The sequence below is a fragment of the Heteronotia binoei genome, chromosome 1 (genome assembly GCF_032191835.1).
Source record: "Heteronotia binoei isolate CCM8104 ecotype False Entrance Well chromosome 1, APGP_CSIRO_Hbin_v1, whole genome shotgun sequence".
Lineage (NCBI taxonomy): Eukaryota > Metazoa > Chordata > Lepidosauria > Squamata > Gekkonidae > Heteronotia > Heteronotia binoei.
The window spans coordinates 268,420,719-268,439,717 of NC_083223.1; the positions used below are offsets into that span (position 1 = coordinate 268,420,719).

The window sequence follows — 18,999 nt, forward strand, 5'->3', positions numbered from 1 at the left end:
GAGTGCAATCATGCTAGGACAAAATACGGGACTGGGCTTTGGGGAGCCAGTTTGGTGTAGTGGTTAAGTGTGCGGTCTCTTATCTGGGAGAACCGGGTTTGATTTCCCACTCCTCCACTTGCACCTGCTAGAATGGCCTTGGGTCAGCCATAGCTCTGGCAGAGGTTGTCCTTGAAAGGGCAGCTGCTGTGAGAGCCCTCTCAGCCCTACCCACCTCACAGGGTGTCTGTTGTGAGGGAGGAAGGGAAAGGAGATTGTGAGCCGCTCTGAGACTCTTCAGAGTGGAGGGCAGGATATAAATCCAATATCTTCATCTACCTCACAGGGTGTCTGTTGTGGGGGAGGAAGGTAAAGGAGATTGTAGGCCACTCTGAGATTGTCCTTGAAAGGGCAGCTGCTGCGAAAGCCCTCTCCAGCCCCACCCACCTCACAGGGTGTCTGTTGTGGGGAAGGAAGGGAAAGGAGATTGTGAGCCGCTCTGAGACTCTTCAGAGTGGAGGGCGGGATATAAATCCAATATCTTCATCTACCTCACAGGGTGTCTGTTGTGGGGGAGGAAGGGAAAGGAGATTGTGAGCCGCTCTGAGACTCTTCGGAGTGGAGGGCGGGATATAAATCCAGTATCTTCATCTACCTCACAGGGTGTCTGTTGTGGGGGAGGAAGGGAAAGGAGATTGTGAGCCGCTCTGAGACTCTTCGGAGTGGAGGGCGGGATATAAATCCAATATCTTCATCTACCTCACAGGGTGTCTGTTGTGGGGGAGGAAGGGAAAGGAGATTGTGAGCCGCTCTGAGACTCTTCGGAGTGGAGGGCGGGATATAAATCCAGTATCTTCATCTACCTCACAGGGTGTCTGTTGTGGGGGAGGAAGGGAAAGGAGATTGTGAGCCGCTCTGAGACTCTTCAGAGTGGAGGGCGGGATATAAATCCAATATCTTCATCTACCTCACAGGGGGTCTGTTGTGGGGGAGGGGAAGGTAAAGGAGATTATGAGCCACTCTGAGACTCTTCGGAGTGGAGGGCAGGATATAAATCCAATATCTTCATCTACCTCACAGGGTGTCTGTTGTGGGGGAGGAAGGTAAAGGAGATTGTGAGCCGCTCTGAGACTCTTCAGAGTGGAGGGCGGGATATAAATCCAATATCTTCATCTACCTCACAGGGTGTCTTTTGTGGGGGAGGAAGGGAAAGGAGATTGTGAGCCGCTCTGAGACTCTTCGGAGTGGAGGGCGGGATATAAATCCAATATCTTCTTCTTCTTGAATGAGGGAGCTGCCTGTGCTTTCGAGAAACTGCCCAGCAGACTACAATTCAACAGGTGCAAGGCTCCGGGATGGGAAGGCTGTGCCTGATGAATTTGTTTGTCCCACTTTCTTCTGAAAGGCACTGTGGGGCTGTTTAAGGGCTTCTTTGTAGATAAAGCTCAATAGGAAGTCATTTGCATATTAAGCCACATCCCCTGACATCACCAGTTCCACACCGGGCTTTTTGTAGAAAAAGCTCATCAGGAACTTATTTGCATATTGGGCCACACCCCCTGACATCACCATTGTTTCACACAGGGCTTTTTTGTAGAAAAAGCCCATCCGGAACTCATTTGTATTAGGCCACACACCCCTTACAACAATCCAGCAGGAACTGCGTTCCTGCTCAAAAAAGCCCTGGATACTCCCCACGATTTATGTGCCTCGATTCCTACAGCAGTCCGTTACAAGCTTGTGCCGGGCTTTTCGTAACCTAACGTCGCAGGAGTTTTTATATAAACTCCTATACATTTCTCCCTCTTATACCCCGCCCATGGAGGAACGCAGCCGCTGCAATCGGGGACCGGAAGTTTTTGTTCAGAACCAGGCGGGCTGTTTCCCTTGGGCAGACGGCCCGGTGTCAGCGTCCCTTCGGTAGCGCCTGCGCAGAACTCTTCCTCTTTCCCTATCCCAGAATGCTGTGTGTCGCCCAAGATGGCGTCACCCATGGAGTGAGGCGGAAGCAAGTCAGAGGAGGGCCGGTTTGCAGCGACGATGGGGCCAAGATGGCGCCTTGTGGTGGCTACGCTTGTGGGGCTCCTCGCTCCACCTCTTCGGTAAGGGCTGTGGAGGGGGGGAGGAGGAGGAGGAAGAAAGGCGATACTAAAAGTACGGTTGGCATCCTCCAGGTGGGACCTGGAGATCTCCCGCTTTAAAAATCCATCTCCAAACTGCTGCAATCAGCTCCCCTGGAGGAAATGGCAGCTTGGAAGGGTGGTCTCTAGGGCACTGGACACTGCTGAGGCCCCTCCCCTCACCAAACCCCGCCTTCTCTTGGCTCCACCCCCAAAGTCCCCAGATATTTCCCAGCACAGACCTGGCAACCCTGTGTTTTAGTAACGTATTCAAAGCTTAAGAGACTTATTGTGGTCTCGAATCTGGGGAGCTAGAATCCACATCAAGCGCATGAAGGATTTTTTTTTTTTAACCAAGCAGGTACTGTAGCGCAAAAAACAGATACCATAATGGGGGAAAAGAGCAAGTAGTGGGGTTAAAAGTCAATGAAATCCCAGAGGTGCCGCCCTGTGACAAAGTTAATTGTTAATTTTGTTTATATTCTGCTTTTCTCCACAGTGGGGACCTAGAGGGGCTTACATGGTTTTCTTCTCCTCTGTTTTATCCTTGTAGAGGTGGTGGGCTCTTCCTCCTTGAAGGTTTTTAAACAGAGGCTAGATGGCCATCTGACAGCAATGAAGATCCTGTGAATTTAGGGGGAGGTGTTTGTGAGTTTCCTGCATTGTGCAGGGGGTTGGACTAGATGACCCTGGAGGACCCGTCCAACTCTATGATTCTATGATTGTAACCAAGGGTGGCCGAACTGTGACTCAGGAGCCACATGTGGCTCTTTCGCACATATTTTGTGGCTCTTGAAGCCCCCACTGCCCCATCAACTGGTTTGGAGAATGCCATTAAGGTTAAAGTTGTTTTCTTTCCACTTCTCCTTCCCTCATCCCACCTGTTTTCCTCCCTCCCTCCCTTTCCTTCCTTTTCTCCTGTCCTGTGGCTCTCAAGCATCTGACCTTCATATCTTGTGGCTCTCAAACATCTGATATTTATTCTGTGTGGCTCTTACGTTAAGCAAGTTTGGCCGCTCCTGCTCACAACAACCCTGTGAGGTAGGTGAGGGTGAGATTGTGTGACTGGCCCAAGGACACCCAGCGAGCTTCCATGGCGGAGAGGGGATTTGAACCTGGGTCTCCCTGATCCTGCTGTGTCTCTTTAACTGGTACACCGCGCTGGCTTTCTAAGTACAGTATTTGGTGACAGTGCAAAACTCTTCAGCTTTGTTGTGCTGACTTGCTTTATGGTACGAGAGAGAAAGACCAGGTCTGAATTGAGGCTTGTACATGAGTAGAAGCGGGCTTGATGACGTATGATGTTTTAAAAGCTAATTGTTGTATTGAGTAGAGTATACTTCAGTGCTCGCTTTGACTGATACATGAAGTGAAGTTGGAAATGGATTTGGAAACAGCGATGCAGCTTGCAGTGTTCCTTTGCGAAGCTCAAATTTATATAAGATAAATATTTATTTATTTAAATGTATTTAAATTACTTTAAACCTCTCTCTCTCTCGGCTTGGCTTCGCGAACGAAGATTTAAGAAGGGTGCAATAGTCCACGGTGACTGTATATAGCAGGGGTGGCCAAACTGTGGCTCAGGAGCCACATGTGGCTCTTTCACATTTATTGTGTGGCTCTCCAAGCCCCACCACTCTGGTAATTGACTTGGAAAAGGCATTTCTCTCTTTAAATCAGTTCTCCAAGCCGGCGACTTGGAGAATGCATTTAAAGTTAAAGTGGCTTTCTTTCCACCCCTCTCCCTCCTATCTGCCTGCCTGACTTCCATCTATGTCTTATGGCTCTCAAACATCTGATATTTGGGGAGAGATGGTGGCTCAGTGGTAGAGCATCTGCTTGGTAAGCAGAAGGTCCCAGGTTCAATCCCTGGCATCTCCAACTAAAAAGGGTCCAAGGAAATAGGCATGGAAAACCACAGCTTGAGACCCTGGAGAGCCGCTGCCAGTCTGAGTAGACAATACTGACTTTGAGGGACCCAGGGTCTGATTCAGTAGAAGGCAGCTTCATATGTTCATATGTTTATTCTATGTGGCTCTTACATTAAACAAGTTTGGCCATCCCTGGTATATAGTAATTAAATACCAACTAAGCATCGTACTAAGCTTTCTGGTGGATTTTAATTAGCAAACGCATGTGGAGTCCTTCTTAGAAATGTTTTGTCCTTGTTGAAGAACGGAGACTTCCAGGTTATCCTGAGAAACCGAAATGCTCTGTCTCCAGTTTCAGATTTTGGCCAATTTAAAAATCAGATTTGCATGTTTTTCTCGCACAGACCACCTTGTTCTGTGTAATCCACAGGTGGGCATAGTTGGTGTTCCCCATTATAGAATCATAGAATCATTTTGGGAAGAGATCCCCCTAAGGTCATCTAGTCCAGTCTCCCTACACAGTTCAGGAAATTCACAAATCCCTCCCTTAAATTCACAGGATCCACATTGCTGTCCGATGGCCATCTAGCCTCTGTTTAAAAACCTCAAAGGAAGGAGAGCCCACCACCTCCCGAGGAAGCCCGTTCCACTGAGGAACCGCTCCCAAACAGTTCTTCCTAATGTTGAGCTGGAAACTCTTCTGATTTAATTTCAACCCATTGGTTCTGGTCTGACCTTCTGGGGCCACAGAAAACAATTCCACACCATCCTCTAGAAGATGACAGCTTCAAGTACTTGAAGATGGTGATCTCAGCCGCCTCCTCTCCAGACTAAACATGCCCACCTCCTTCAGCCTTTCCTCATAGGACTTGGTCGCCAGTCCTCCATTGTTGGATGAGCAACTGAGTGAGGTCCTAAAGGTACGGCTGATGTGATTTAAGGCCTCTCCTGGCATGACCTTGAGTATGGATGGAGTTGCCAGCCAACCCCTGGGTTCAGCTAGGCGGCCAGTTGCTGGTATGTAGCGATTTTAGATTTGTGGAGGGTGTCTGTAGGCGAGGACAGGCCTACGGCTTAAGGACTGGGAAAGCAGGATTGCCCAGACAGTACGTTGGAGCGATTTTATCTGAGAGTTGAACAAAGTAGCTGTGTTGGTCTGAAAGAGCAGAACACCCGAATCTGTGGGACTGAGGGCTTCAGCTATTTGCAGCGTGGAATGTATATCAGGGCTCAGGCTCGTTAGTATTTTAGGGTAGATTATTTGTTTGGTGGATTTTTTTTTCTCCTTCAGATTTCCCACAGACAGGGCCGTGCTATAAGTAGCTTTTCCCTTCAGAGGACGACTACCGATTGACCAAAGAATTTTAATTCTACTTTCCGAGCCTCAGATTCAGCAGGAGCTCACAGGAGCACAGCTCCTGAACCTTTCTGACGCCCCCACACACACACCTTGTCCATTGAATAGCAGGTGCAGCTGCATAACAATCCTCGGATTAGGAGAGCAGGCAGCCAGCCAGCCACCAGGGGCTTTGCCAAACCCCCAGAAGCCCTCATTAACACCTGGAGAAGCCCACGCCACCCTTTCTCCACCTCTTATGTGATTTTGAGCAGCGGGTGGCTTGCTGGCCTTTTGACTGGGAGGGATGGCTGCTCCCATTTCCCACAGATCATCTGACATCTTCTAACACGTCTGCTCTTTTCCTTCTTCCATTTGCAGATCGGCTGCGGTGGCTTTGGAGAGCGATGGGAAAACGACAGGTGAGGGCCAGCAGTAAAATTGCCATCTCCAACTGTCAGGAAGTTCTTAATGTTGAACCAGAAACTCTTCTGGAGATAAGCTTCTCCTCCATGCATCTACGTCGTCCCTTTTAAAAGTTGTTTGTTCCTGTGACCGTCACTGCATCCTCGGGCTGTGAAATTTTATTTGCTCGCTAAAACGCTACCTTGTGGTTCAAGGGGGCTTGGAGCAATTGTTAAAAATTCAGCCTAACTCTGGAAATAAAACAACAAACGTCAGTTGTCTGCCTCCTCTCCTCCTTACAGAGGTGGGGCACCTTTTTTTCTGCCAAGGGCCATTTGGATATTTATAACATCATTTGCAGGCCATATAAAATTATCAGCTTAAAAAACAGTGCTCCGCCAAGGGAGAAGAAATGGAAAGAAAGAGAAAGAAAGGGAAATAAAGAAATGTGGGAAAGAAAGGAGAATAAAAAAATGGGGAAAGAAATTGAAAGGGGGGAAGAAAAGGAAATAAAGAAATGGGGGGAAGAAATGGAAAGAAAGGGAAAGAAAGAAAGGGGGGAAAGAAAGGGGAATAAAGAAATGGGGGAAGAAATGGAAAGGGGAAAAAGAAAGGGGAAGAAAGGGAAATAAAGAAATGGGGGGAAGAAATGGAAAGAAAGGGGAATTAAGGGAAACAAAGAAATGGGGGGAAGAAATAGAAAGAAAAGGAAATAAAGAAATGAGGGGGGAACTTACCTGAACTGTGACAGTGACTTTTCCAGGCCCCACAGCAATCCTGGCTGGCCAGCCAGGTCCCAGGGAGGCTGCCGCAAAGCACAGCTAGGCCCACAATCCCAGCCAGCCGGGCCCTGGGAAGGCTGCTGCACAGCACAGCTGGGCCCCATGATCCCCACCAATGAGCCAGGCCCCAAGGAGGCTGCCACATGGCTTGGCTCGGCCCAGCAATCCCCGAGGGCCAGACCAAGAGATCTCGAGGGCCGTAAATGGACCTCGGGCTGGATGTTCCCCATCCCTGGTATAAAAGATGCCAGCCCCTTCAAACTCTCTCCAAAGCCCTTGCAAAAGAGGCCGGCCTTGGGGCACCTCCTGAAGGTCACCAAGGAGGGAGCTGCTCTTGTCTCTTCAGGGAGCCCCTTCCGCAGAGTTGGAAAAGACTTGTTCTCTGGGCAGCACCAGACAGGCCACCTGAGATAGCTGACAGGTGGAGCACAGGGATACATGAACATATATATATGTGAACACATTGAGAGAGCCAGCTTGGTGTCGTGGTTAAGCATGCAGACTCTTACCTGGGAGAACCGGGTTTGATTCCCACTCCTCCACTTGCACCTGCTGGAATGGCCTTGGGTCAGCCAGAGCTCTGGCAGAGGTTGTCCTTGAAAGGGCAGCTGCTAGAAGAGCTCTCTCAGCCCCACCCACCTCACAGGGTGTCTGTTGTGGGGGAGGAAGGGAAAGGAGATTGTGAGCCGCTCTGAGATTTGGAGTAGAGGGCGGGATATAAATCCAGTATCTTCTTCTACTCATTGGATAGACTCTTTAGGTAAATGATACTGGATGGACGCTTTTACAATACTGTACTTCCTTTTTATGTGATAGATAGCCTTTATAAGATTTTTGATAAGGGTTTACAATGTGTTAGCCAGCGTGTCACAGTGTTTGGTTTTCTGTTATTTCTCTGTTATGAACTGTGATCCCATGTTGTCCCACGTTGCTTTTAAACCATCAGTCCGTCACAGTCACCGACTTCCTCGGGAGGTGGCGGGCTCCCCTTCCGTGGAGGTTTTTAGGCAGAGGCTAGACGGCCACCTGACAGCAGTGCTGATTCTGTGAACTTTGGCAGAGAAGGAGGGCAAGAAGGGCTGCACTGGGGCTTAGATCTCGTGGCCCTTTCTTACACGCCCAGGGAAATGCTGATTAATGCTTTGGGGTCAGGAAGGAATTTTTCTCCAGGCCAGTTTGGCCAGGGATCCTGGAGGGTTTGGTTGTTGGTTTTTTTACCACCTTCTGGGCATGGAGCAGGGGTCAATAGGGTTGTGGGGGGGGGGAGGAGAAACATTTGGGAATGTCCTGCATTGTGCAGGGGGTTGGACTAGATGACCCTGGAGGTCCCTTCTGGGATTCTACTGTCTGGTCCTTTTGAACTGGAGATATCAGGAATTGAGCCTGGGACCTTCTGCATGCCAAGCAGAGGCTCTGCCACTGAGCCACGGACCCTCCCAGAAGAAGGAGACCGTCAAAAGATTGAGACAAGGCGTGCCCTAAATTAAGAAGTATTTTTTTATTTTAAAAAAAAAAACATCACTTTTTAGGTGTTATCAGGAGGCTGACCATCTGTTTTGGTTCCCACAGTGAACGTGTCCAAGGCCCCTCCGTGCGGACAGACCGAGGACTTTGTGGTAGCCCAGCCGTGTTCTCCGTGCTCCAGTTTCGAGGCGGTTAGTGGGGCTTTCCCAAGCTGTGCCAGTTTAGCAGGGTGGGCAGGTGAAGGCTGGCCCCAATCTAGCTCTGGGGTGGCCAAAGTACAGTTCAGAAGCCCCGTGTGGCTCTTTTCACACATGTTGTGTGGCTCTTGAAGCCCCCACTGCCCCATAGTCTGGCTTGGAGAAGGCATTAATGTCTTTAAATCACTTCTCCAAGCCAGCCAGCTGGCAGCTTGGAGAATGCATTAAAGTTAAAGTTGCTTTCTTCCTACCTCTCCCTCCCTTCCTCTCACCATCTATTTTCCTCCCTCCCTCCCTCCGAAGCCATGTTGGATCAGGCCAATGGTCCATCTAGTCCAACACTTTGTGTCTCACAGTGGCCAAAAAAACCCGGGTGCCATCAGGAGGTCCACGATGCTAGAAGCCCTCCTATTGTGCCCCCACCCAAGCACCAAGAATACAGAGCATCCCTGCCCCAGACAGAGAGTTCCAACAACATGCTGTTGCTAAGAACATAAGAGAAGCCATGTTGGATCAGGCCAACACTTTGTGTCACACAGGGGCCAAAAAAACCCAGGTGCCATCAGGAGGTCCACCAGTGGGGCCAGGACACTAGAAGCCCTCCCACTGTTGCCGCCCCCCCCCCCCCCCAAGAATACAGAGCATCCTTCCTCCCTCCCTCCTACATCTGATGCTCATGTCTTGCAGTTCTCAAACATCTTATTCTACACGGTTCTTGCGCTAAGCAAGTTTGGCAACTTCTGAGCTAACTACTGTGCTAAGCAAAGTCTCGCCTCTGCAGTCCCTGTGCATTCTTGGCAGCCTTGGCTTGCTCGATCCCAGGGCTGGATCCCACAGGTGCAGGAAGAGAGCTCCGGGCTCTCTCTCTCACCTCGCTTAGCCAGCAGCGCCCTGATGCTCCCCCTTCCGTGGCCACCAGCCGGCTGCTTGGGAAGGGTCGGCAGCCCCCTTAACTTTCCTTAAGTTTGCTCCTACAAACTGCTCTCCCTTGGCTTCTCTGACCTGTTTTGTTTGGAAAGGTGTGGTGTAAATACATTGACTGCTAGATGGCCATATCATACCTTTAACAGGAGGGCCTCTAGATGGAGTGAGCCTTTGCCTTCTGTTTCTGCATGAGTCACTTGGGGGCACGCCTCCTAGTCAGGAGAAGGTGAGCCTCAAACAGCAACTCGTGCAGAGGCACAACAGGCAGCCTCTTCTGAAGATGGGTAGGTCTTAACAGAGGATTGGTGGTATCTTAATGGGAGGTGAATGAACCAATCCCATCGCGTGCAGAGTGGCTGCAGAAAAGCTCCCTTCCATCTTCTTCCAGTTTGGTGTAGTGGTTAAGTGTGCAGACTCTTATCTGGGAGAACCAGGTTTGATTCCCCACTCCTCCACTTGCCGCTGCTGGAATGGCCTTGGCTCAGCCATAGTTCTTATAGGAGTTGTCCTTGAAAGTTTGGTGTAGTGGTTAAGTGCGCGGACTCTTATCTGGGAGAACCGGGTTTGATTCCCCACTCCTCCACTTGCCGCTGCTGGAATGGCCTTGGCTCAGCCCTAGCTGTTATAGGAGTTGTCCTTGAAAGTTTGGTGTAGTGGTTAAGTGTGCGGACTCTTATCTGGGAGAACCGGGTTTGATTCCCCCACTCCTCCTCTTGCTGCTGCTGGAATGGCCTTGGCTCAGCCATAGCTCTTATAGGAGTTGTCCTTGAAAGTTTGGTGTAGTGGTTAAGTGCACAGACTCTTATCTGGGAGAACCGGGTTTGATTCCCCCACTCCTCCACTTGCCGCTGCTGGAATGGCCTTGGCTCAGCCATAGCTCTTATAGGAGTTGTCCTTGAAAGAGCAGCTGCTGTGAGAGCCCTCTCAGCCCCACCCACCTACCAGGGTGTCTGTGGTGGGGGAAGAAGATATAGGAGATTGTGAGCCGCTCTGAGTCTCTGATTCAGAGAGAAGGGTGGGGTATAAATCTGCAGTCTTCTTCTTCTCCACCTCCTCCCCCAATGTGATTGTTGATTGGGCGTAGCCCGGAACAACGCGTAATTCCTTTGGGCTCAGTTATATCGAAAGATGAGAGGACGGATTCTGTACCCAACCCCATAGATTTGTCTACAAATGAATCTGTGTTAAGTGGTTAGAAGGGCAGAAAGAAAGGAGTGGGGGCTATTCTGGGCACCTTCACCCCTGAGTGGTAATTCACTACTAAATATTCACACTTGATTGCAGAGAAGGAACCCCGAGTGCCGTGCGACCGGCTTCATTGAGCACCTCAGCTGCGGCGGGAAGCAGGAAACCAGGAGGTGAGTGCACTGCTAGGGTGGCGTTTTTTTTTTTTTTGCAGCCCCCCAGTATCCTGCCTCTGGAAGCGGGCAGCAGCTGCGCTGGCGAAGGGACAGACTCAAGAGAGCTGGGGCGCGGAAGAGAGACAAAGAGGGATGTCTGTCTGCGCTCAGTCGACCTTTCAGTGACCCAAAGGCCCTGTTAAAAGTGGGGGGAGCATGAATCTCTAGGGCAGGGGTGGCCAACGGTAGCTCTCCGGATTTTTTTTTTTTTTTGCCTACAACTCCCATCAGCCCCAGCCAGCATGGCCAATGGCTGGGGCTGATGGGAGTTGTAGGCAAAAAAAACATCTGGAGAGCTACTGTTGGTCACCCCTGCCCTATTTATTTATTTGTAATTTGTATCCCGCCGTTCCCACCAGGTGGCTCAGGGCGGCTTACAGCATATAAAATCTGACATGAAAATATAAAAGTTTAAACATTTCATAGAATTTACATGATTAAAATTTAAACAATTCAGACAATTTACATAATTAGAATATTAAAACATACAGCAATCTTATAAAACTACGCTCGATTTCAAGTTTCAGTGCCGGTTAGTTGTAGGCCTGCCGGAAGAGGGCTGTCTTACAGGCCCTGCAGAATTGAGCAAGATCCTGCAGGGCCCTTACCTCTTCCGGCAGCTGGTTCCACCAAGAAGGGGCCATTACGGAGAAGGCCCTATCCCTCGTAGATTTCAAACGGGCTTCCTTTGGCCTGGGGACAACAAGGAGGTTTTGAGTTCCCGATCTCAGTACTCTCTGGGGAACATGTGGGGAGAGACGGTCCCTCAGATAGGCAGGTCCTAGGCCATATAGGGGAAAGGGGTTTGGCATCATGTAGAAGCCCCAGGTCAAGGGTGTTGAACTGACATAAATGAGACCCTTAGAGGCTGGCCGATGTCGGGCCGGGCCGTGTGTGTACCTGTTTAAGATTAGGTAGCAGAGATATAAATTTTATACAGAACACAGACAAACACAAACATATATATTTTAGAAACATAAAACATGCTTAAAATGTTAGCACTCACTGGTCTTAAAGATGCTTTCTTTGTGTTTCTCCCACGGGATCCAAGGAACTGGGCAAAGGAAGCTCTGGCTCTTTCCTTCCTTCCCCAGGGGACTGCGGGTGGGGGAACGTCAGCCAATAGAAGGAAGGGAGGCTTGGCTCAGTAGCTCTGCTGTGCAATGGAGAGAGCCTGGCAAAGCAAGCTATTCCTCCCCCCTTCCTCTCCAAGGGAGGTTTTGCTAGTAGCTCCTGCGCTATTGAGCAAGCTGTAATGCAGAAGGAAGCAAGATATAGGAAGAAGGAAGCGGATGACAGCCAGTTGCTCGGGGGCCTGATAGGAGCCCTCCAGGGGCCTGATTTGGCCCTCAAACTGCATGTTTGACACCCCTGCCCTATTGAAGGGGGGGGATCATGAATCTCTAGAGGAAAGGGTCTTAGCATCATGTAGAAGCCCTAGGTAGTAAGCTAAGTAGTAAGAGCTGTAAAGCTGATTTTGGATAAGGCAGACTTCAGCTAATGCTGACAAAACATGAATGGGTGGTGGTGACCAGTGTTCCCTCTGAGCTGAGCAAGTGTGAGCTAGCTCACCGATTTTGAGGCTTCAGCTCACACATTTTTGTCTTGGCTCAGGAAGAAGAGCCCCAGAGCAAACTAATTGATGCAGCAGCTCACAGCTTTCATGCCAGTAGCTCGCAAGGTAGAATTTTTGCTCACAAGACTCCGTGGCTTAGAGGGAACATTGGTGGTGGTGGTGGTGGTTAAAACTAGCTTGACTCATAGAATCACAGAGTTGGAAGGGATCTCCAGGGTCATCTAGTCCAACCCCCTGCACAAGGCAGAACATTCACAAGTACCTCCCCCTGTCGGTTTGGTTTAGTGGTTAAGGGTGCGGACTCTTATCTGGGAGAACCGGGGTTAATTCCCCACTCCTCCACTTGCACCTGCTGGAATGGCCTTGGGTCAGCCATAGCTCTGGCAGAGGTTGTCCTTTAAAGGGCAGCTTCTGGGAGAGCCCTCTCCAGCCCCACCCACCTCACAGGGTGTCTGTTGTGGGGGAGGAAGGTAAAGGAGATTGTGAGCCGTACTGAGACTCTTCGGAGTGGAGGACAGGATATAAATCCAATATCTTCATCTACCTCACAGGGTGTCTGTTGTGGGGGAGGAAGATAAAGGAGATTGTGAGCCACTCTGAGACTCTTTGGAGTGGAGGGCGGGATACAAATCCAATATCTTCATCTACCTCACAGGGTGTCTGTTGTGGGGGAGGAAGATAAAGGAGATTGTGAGCCACTCTGAGACTCTTTGGAGTGGAGGGTGGGATACAAATCCAATATCTTCATCTACCTCACAGGGTGTCTGTTGTGGGGGAGGAAGGGAAAGGAGATTGTGAGCCACTCTGAGACTCTTTGGAGTGGAGGGCGGGATACAAATCCAATATCTTCATCTACCTCACAGGGTGTCTGCTATGTTGGGGGGGGGGAGAAGATATAGGACAGGGGTGTCGAACTCATTTGTTACAACTCTTGGCACACAACTCTTGGCGCATAGGCTCTGTCGTTACTTGATCAATTCTGGACCGCGTGGCATACAAAAAAACACTGAATGCTTTAGGTATGCTCTTGATTAAGACATAAGGCTATAGAACAAGAGGCCTCAAGAATATCTCTAAGCCGTTGTCGCTTCACTAAATTTCCTTGTGGTTCAGCATTGTTCTGTTGTTTTATTCTGTCCTGTATTATGAGCCAATAGGTGTACTTACCTTTCTGACCTCTGAAGAAGACCAATTTAGGTCGAAACATGTCAGGTCAAGTTGAGTGGGTTCCCATTGAGGTTTTATGATTTTACATAGGATAGAGGCTTATGATGGGCCCTAAAATGGTTTGAACAATAAATACATGTATGTTGATTTATGATTTTTTTTTACACTTTGTTTTTAACGTTCGGCCCTTTAATTGCATATTAACCTTTGAGGTTTCTTACTCCAGTTTTTGGGTTAAGTTTCTTTCCCTCCTTTGTTTTTCTTTATGGCTCTGGGTCAGCCATAGCTCTGGCAGAGGTTGTCCTTGAAAGGGCAGCTTCTGTCAGAGCTCTCTCAGCCCCACCCACCTCACGGGGTGTCTGAAGATGATGATGAAGATGAAGATGATATTGGATTTATATCCCGCCCTCCACTCCGAAGAGTCTCAGAGCGGCTCACAATCTCCTTTACCTTCCTCCCCCACAACAGAAACCCTGTGAGGTGGGTGGGGCTGGAGAGGGCTCTCACAGCAGCTGCCCTTTCAAGGACAGAGTCTCAGAGTGGCTCAGAATCTCCTTTCCCTTCCTCCCCCACAACAGACACCCTGTGAGGTGGGTGGGGCTGGAGAGGGCTCTCACAGCAGCTGCCCTTTCAAGGACAGAGTCTCAGAGTGGCTCACAATCTCCTTTACCTTCCTCCCCCACAACAGACACCCTGTGAGGTGGGTGGGGCTGAGAGGGCTCTCACAGCAGCTGCCCTTTCAAGGACAGAGTCTCAGAGTGGCTCAGAATCTCCTTTCCCTTCCTCCCCCACAACAGACACCCTGTGAGGTGGGTGGGGCTGGAGAGGGCTCTCACAGCAGCTGCCCTTTCAAGGACAGAGTCTCAGAGTGGCTCAGAATCTCCTTTCCCTTCCTCCCCCACAACAGACACCCTGTGAGGTGGGTGGGGCTGAGAGGGCTCTCACAGCAGCTGCCCTTTCAAGGACAGAGTCTCAGAGTGGCTCAGAATCTCCTTTCCCTTCCTCCCCCACAACAGACACCCTGTGAGGTGGGTGGGGCTGAGAGGGCTCTCACAGCAGCTGCCCTTTCAAGGACAACCTCTGCCAGAGCTATGGCTGACCCAAGGCCATTCCAGCAGCTGCAAGTGGAGGAGTGGGGAATCAAACCCGGTTCTCCCAGATAAGAGTCCGCACACTTAACCACTACACCAAACTGGCTCTCCTTGTCTGTTGTGGGGGAGATTGTGAGCCACTCTGAGATTCAGAGTGGAGGGCGGGCTATAAATCCAATATCATCATCATCTTCTCGGCCATGCTGATCCTCCCTTTTCTTTCCCAGCTGTCGCTCCGTCGAGATGGAGGCCCACGCTTTTTGGAAGTTCGAGGGAGCCATGATCGGCATGGCTGCCCTCTTTGCCCTGATGGTGGTCTTCCGGCAGCGGATGCTGGACCGGAAGGCCCTGGAGAAAGTCCGCAAGCAAATCGAGTCCATCTAGCCACGCTGGCGTCTCTCATCGCAGAAGGTGGCAAAGGAGCGGTGTGGACTCCTCGAAGGTGAAAGGGATTTTCTTCCTCCTTGGCCGGAGTTCCTTCTCTGGCCACTGGGGTGCGCTGTTCCACATTCACAGGGACTCCAAAGTTTTTACTGGCGCTTGGAGGGTGTATGAGAACAGATGCCCCAGTCCTGGATGCCCAAACAGAGGACTGCGGTTGTTCCCATTTCCACCCCTCCACGCCGGGTGACTGTAATCCACCACGAAACTGGTCTGGTGCATGCTGGGCTAGGAACGCCGGCCCTTCTCCGCTGTACACCTGTCGCTATTTATTAAACCAAAGCCACAGAGGGATCTCACGGCCCTGCCTGCGTTCAGAGAGGAAATGGGGCAAGCAGTTGGGTTGGGATACTTTCTCTGTGAAGAAAGGTTAAAGCGCTTGGGGCTCTTTAGCTTGGAGAAACAATGACTGAGGGAGGTTTACAAGATTATGCCTGGGATAGAGAAGGTAGAGAAAGAAGGACTTTTCTCCCTTTCTAACAATATGAGAACTCGTGGGCATTCGATGAAATCGGTGAGCAGTCGGGTTAGAACGGATAAAAGGAAGTCCCTCACCCAAAGGGTGATTAACATGTGGAATTCACTGCCGCAGGAGGTGGTGACGGCTACAGGCATAAACAGATTCAAGAGGGGATTGGCTCAACATCTGGAGCAGAGGTCCATCAGTGGCTATTAGCCACAGCGTATTGCTGGAACTCTCTGTCTGGGGCAAGTGATGCTCAGTATTCTTGGTGCTTGGGGGGTGGGAACAGTGGGAGGGCTTCTAGTGTCCTGGCCCCAGTGGTGGACCTCCTGATGGCCCCTGGGGTTTTTTGGCCACTGTGTGACACAGAGCGTTGGACTGGATGCGCCATTGGCCTGATCCAACGTGGCTTCTCTTATGTTCTCATGTTCTTAACCTCATAACCTGGGTCATACCAACCATCACCCTTTTGGCTTCTTGACAAATTAAAAAGCATACAGCCTCACGTCCCGTCACCTGCCTTTTCTGGTGCAGCCACATCCACTCGATATGTTGTTTGAGGTTCCCCTCCATCATTAAGATGTATGCAATTCAAGGTGATTAAAAAAACATACTTCCCGTGTATCACAAGCACCCAGCTTCATCAAGCCTGTTTTCGGCCAGTATTTGGATGGGAGGGCTTCCGGGGACCACCACCCCTGCCGACACTGCCTGATACAGGGCCTACTGTAAGCTCTTGGAGGATTGGCTACATCAGGGGGTGTGGCCTAATAGGCAAAGGAGTTCCTGCCACAAAAAAGGCCCTGGAGACAGCCAAGCATGACAGCAGAAGTGTGGGGGTCTTCTCAGTTTAGAAAAGGGGGAGGGGGATGATGCAGGTTTATAAAATTACATGCAGAGGAGAAAGAGTGGAACGAGAGAACTTTTTTTTCTCCTGTTCCCAAAATACTAGAGAGCCAGTTTGGTGCGGTGGTTTAGTGCGCGGACTCTTATCTGGGAGAACCGGGTTTGATTCCCCCACTCCTCCACTTGCAGGTGCTGGAATGGCCTTGGGTCAGCCATCGCTCTGGCAGAGGTTGTCCTTGAGAGGGCAGCTGCTGTGAGAGCCCTCTCAGCCCCACCCACCTCACAGGGTGTCTGTTGCGGGGGGAGAAGATACGGTAGATTGTCGGCTGCTCTGAGACTCTGTCCTTGAAAGGGCAGCTGCTGTGAGAGCCCTTTCAGCCCCACCCACCTCACAGGGTGTCTGTTGTGGGAGGAGAAGATACAGGAGATTGTCGGCTGCTCTGAGACTCTGTCCTTGAAAGGGCAGCTGCTGTGAGAGCCCTCTCAGCCCCACCCACCTCGCAGGGTGTCTGTTGTGGGGGGAGAAGATACAGGAGATTGTCGGCTGCTCTGAGACTCTGTCCTTGAAAGGGCAGCTGCTGTGAGAGCCCTCTCAGCCCCACCCACCTCGCAGGGTGTCTGTTGTGGGAGAGAGAAGATATACGAGAGTGTAAGTCGCTCTGAGTCTCTTGATTCAGAGAGAAGGGCGGGGTATAAATCTCCAATCGTCTTCTGCTAGGAGGTAGCATCCGGGAAGGCTTCTATGCCATGTGTGTTGACCTTCAGGACTACCGGTTGCAGAACAACGTGTTGGACTATGCGGACTTGATCTGCCCTAGCAGGCCCACATTTATATTCTGCTGAACAAATTCTGAGGTTGCCCCTTCTCAGGTGCAGAAGCTAGAAGCGAACTGGCAGGGTCATTTCTGTTGCTAAAATTGCCAGCTTGCATCCCGAAGTGGTCCCAAGAGGCGAGTCTTTGCATCCAAGGAACAGGTGCTGCCTTGACGTGGAACGTTGCGCCTCAGCATTGTTCAGCTGTGTAATAAAGCTAACAGTGTGATCCTCGGGAGAATTACTCATGGGATAGAGAAAGTAGAGAAAGAAGTATTTTTCTCCCTTTCTCACAATACGAGAACTCGTGGGCATTCAATGAAATTGCTGAGCAGTCGGGTTAGAACTGATAAAAGGAAGTCCTTCACCCAAAGGGTGATTCACACATGGAATTCACTGCCGCAGAAGGTGGTGGCGGCTACAAGCATAGCCAGCTTTGAGAGGGGATTGGATAAGCATATGGAGCAGAGGTCCATCAGTGGCTATTAGCCACAGTGTATTGTTGGAACTCTCTGTCTGGGGCAAGTGATGCTCTGTATTCTTGGTGCTTGGAGGGCAACAGTGGGAGGGCTTCTATTGTCCTGGCCCCACTGGGTTTTTTTGGCCACTGTGTAACACAGACTGTTGGACTGGATAGGCCATTGGTCTGATCCAACATGGCTTCTCTTATGTTCTTAATAGAGCTAACAGTGCAATCCTCAGGAGAATTACTCCAGTCTAAGCCTGCTGCAATGAACAGGCATAGACTGGAGCGACTTTCCTTAGGATTATGCTAGCATGTGGGTTTTTAAAATGTTCTGTATTGTCCTCTTCCAATCAAAGAGCCCATGTGATTAGCCCTGACCTGGATAGCCCAGGCAAGCCCAATCTCGGAAGCTAAGCAGTGCCGACTCCGGCAAGTACTTGGATAGGAGACCTCCTTGGAATACCAGAGGTGGGAGGCAGGGGCAGGCTGTATTCAGCCTTCTCTCTGAATATCCTCCAGGCCCCCAGTCGGGGTCAGTCTCCAGAGGCTGCCGTGACTTCCAGGTGTGCTCACACACACACACACCCATGTGATTTTGAATATGTTGTTGAAGCCAGTTAGTTGTAGTGGTGAAGTGCGCAAACTTTTAATCTGGGAGGACCAGGTTTGATTCCCCACTCCTCCACATTTACCTGCCGATGTGACCTTGAATCAGTTACAAGTTCTCGCAGAACTTTTCCTCTCAAGAGCCATTTCTGTCAGAGCTCTCTCAGCTCCATCCGCCTCACAAGGTGTCTGTTGTGGGTAGGGGAAAGGAAAGGAGACTGTAAACCGCTCTGAGAGTCCTTCAGACAGTGAAGGGTATGCATCCAATCTCTTCTCTTCTGCTGCTTTTATACTTCAGTGACTGCCAGAGTTGGGGCGTCAGAGTAAGAAGGATGCTTGTTCTTACATAAATAAACACGAAGCTACCTTGTCCTGATGGTTGGTCCATTAAGTTCCGCGTTGTCTATGCAGACTTGCAGTGGCTGCCTTGGCTTTCGGGCAGAGGCCTGTCATGCGACCTACTGCCAGATACTTTTTTAAACAGAGATGTCGGGGATTGAACCTGAGACCTTCTGCGTGCCGGGCAGAGGCTCTGCAGCTGAGCCACGGCCCCTCCCTTATGAATATATGTAGCTGTCTTCTGGTGAATCGGACCATCGGTCCGTCAAAGTCATTGTCGTCTGCTCAGACTGGTTATGGCTGTTCAGGGTCTCAGGCAGAGAAAAGTCTTTCCCATCACCTCCCGCCTGGTTCTTTTTAAGTTGGAGATGCTGGGGATTGAACCCAGGGACCTTCCGCCTGCAAAGCAGAGGCCTTTCCACTGAGCCACAGACCCTACTTAGACCACTGCAGGAAAAAAGGGGGCTCCCTGAGTTTAAGCAAAGCTGTAATAGAAGAAACATCAGTGTGAAACAACTATACTATCCAAACGTTTCTTACAAGAAAAGAATGGGGGGAAGAGAAAACCTGTGGTCTCGACTTGTAAGTAGCCTCTACTTCTAAACCAGGGGTGGCCAACGGTCGCTTTCCAGATGTTTTTTTTTTTTGCCTACAACTCCCATCAGCCCCAGGCAGCATGGCCAGTGGCTGGGGCTGATGGGAGTTGTAGGCAA

The 18,999-nt window shown here is 50.3% G+C and overlaps 1 protein-coding gene across 1 annotated transcript; it reads left to right on the forward strand.

Annotated features, from left to right (window-relative positions):
* Positions 1-1,897: 1,897 nt before the first annotated feature.
* Positions 1,898-15,060, forward strand: JTB (jumping translocation breakpoint). The gene is made up of 5 exons (XM_060260738.1): positions 1,898-2,081; positions 5,688-5,728; positions 8,063-8,148; positions 10,363-10,436; positions 14,540-15,060. Exons 1-5 carry the CDS (start codon positions 2,020-2,022, stop codon positions 14,694-14,696), a joined length of 420 nt encoding a protein of 139 aa, XP_060116721.1. The 5' UTR covers positions 1,898-2,019; the 3' UTR covers positions 14,697-15,060.
* Positions 15,061-18,999: the final 3,939 nt, after the last annotated feature.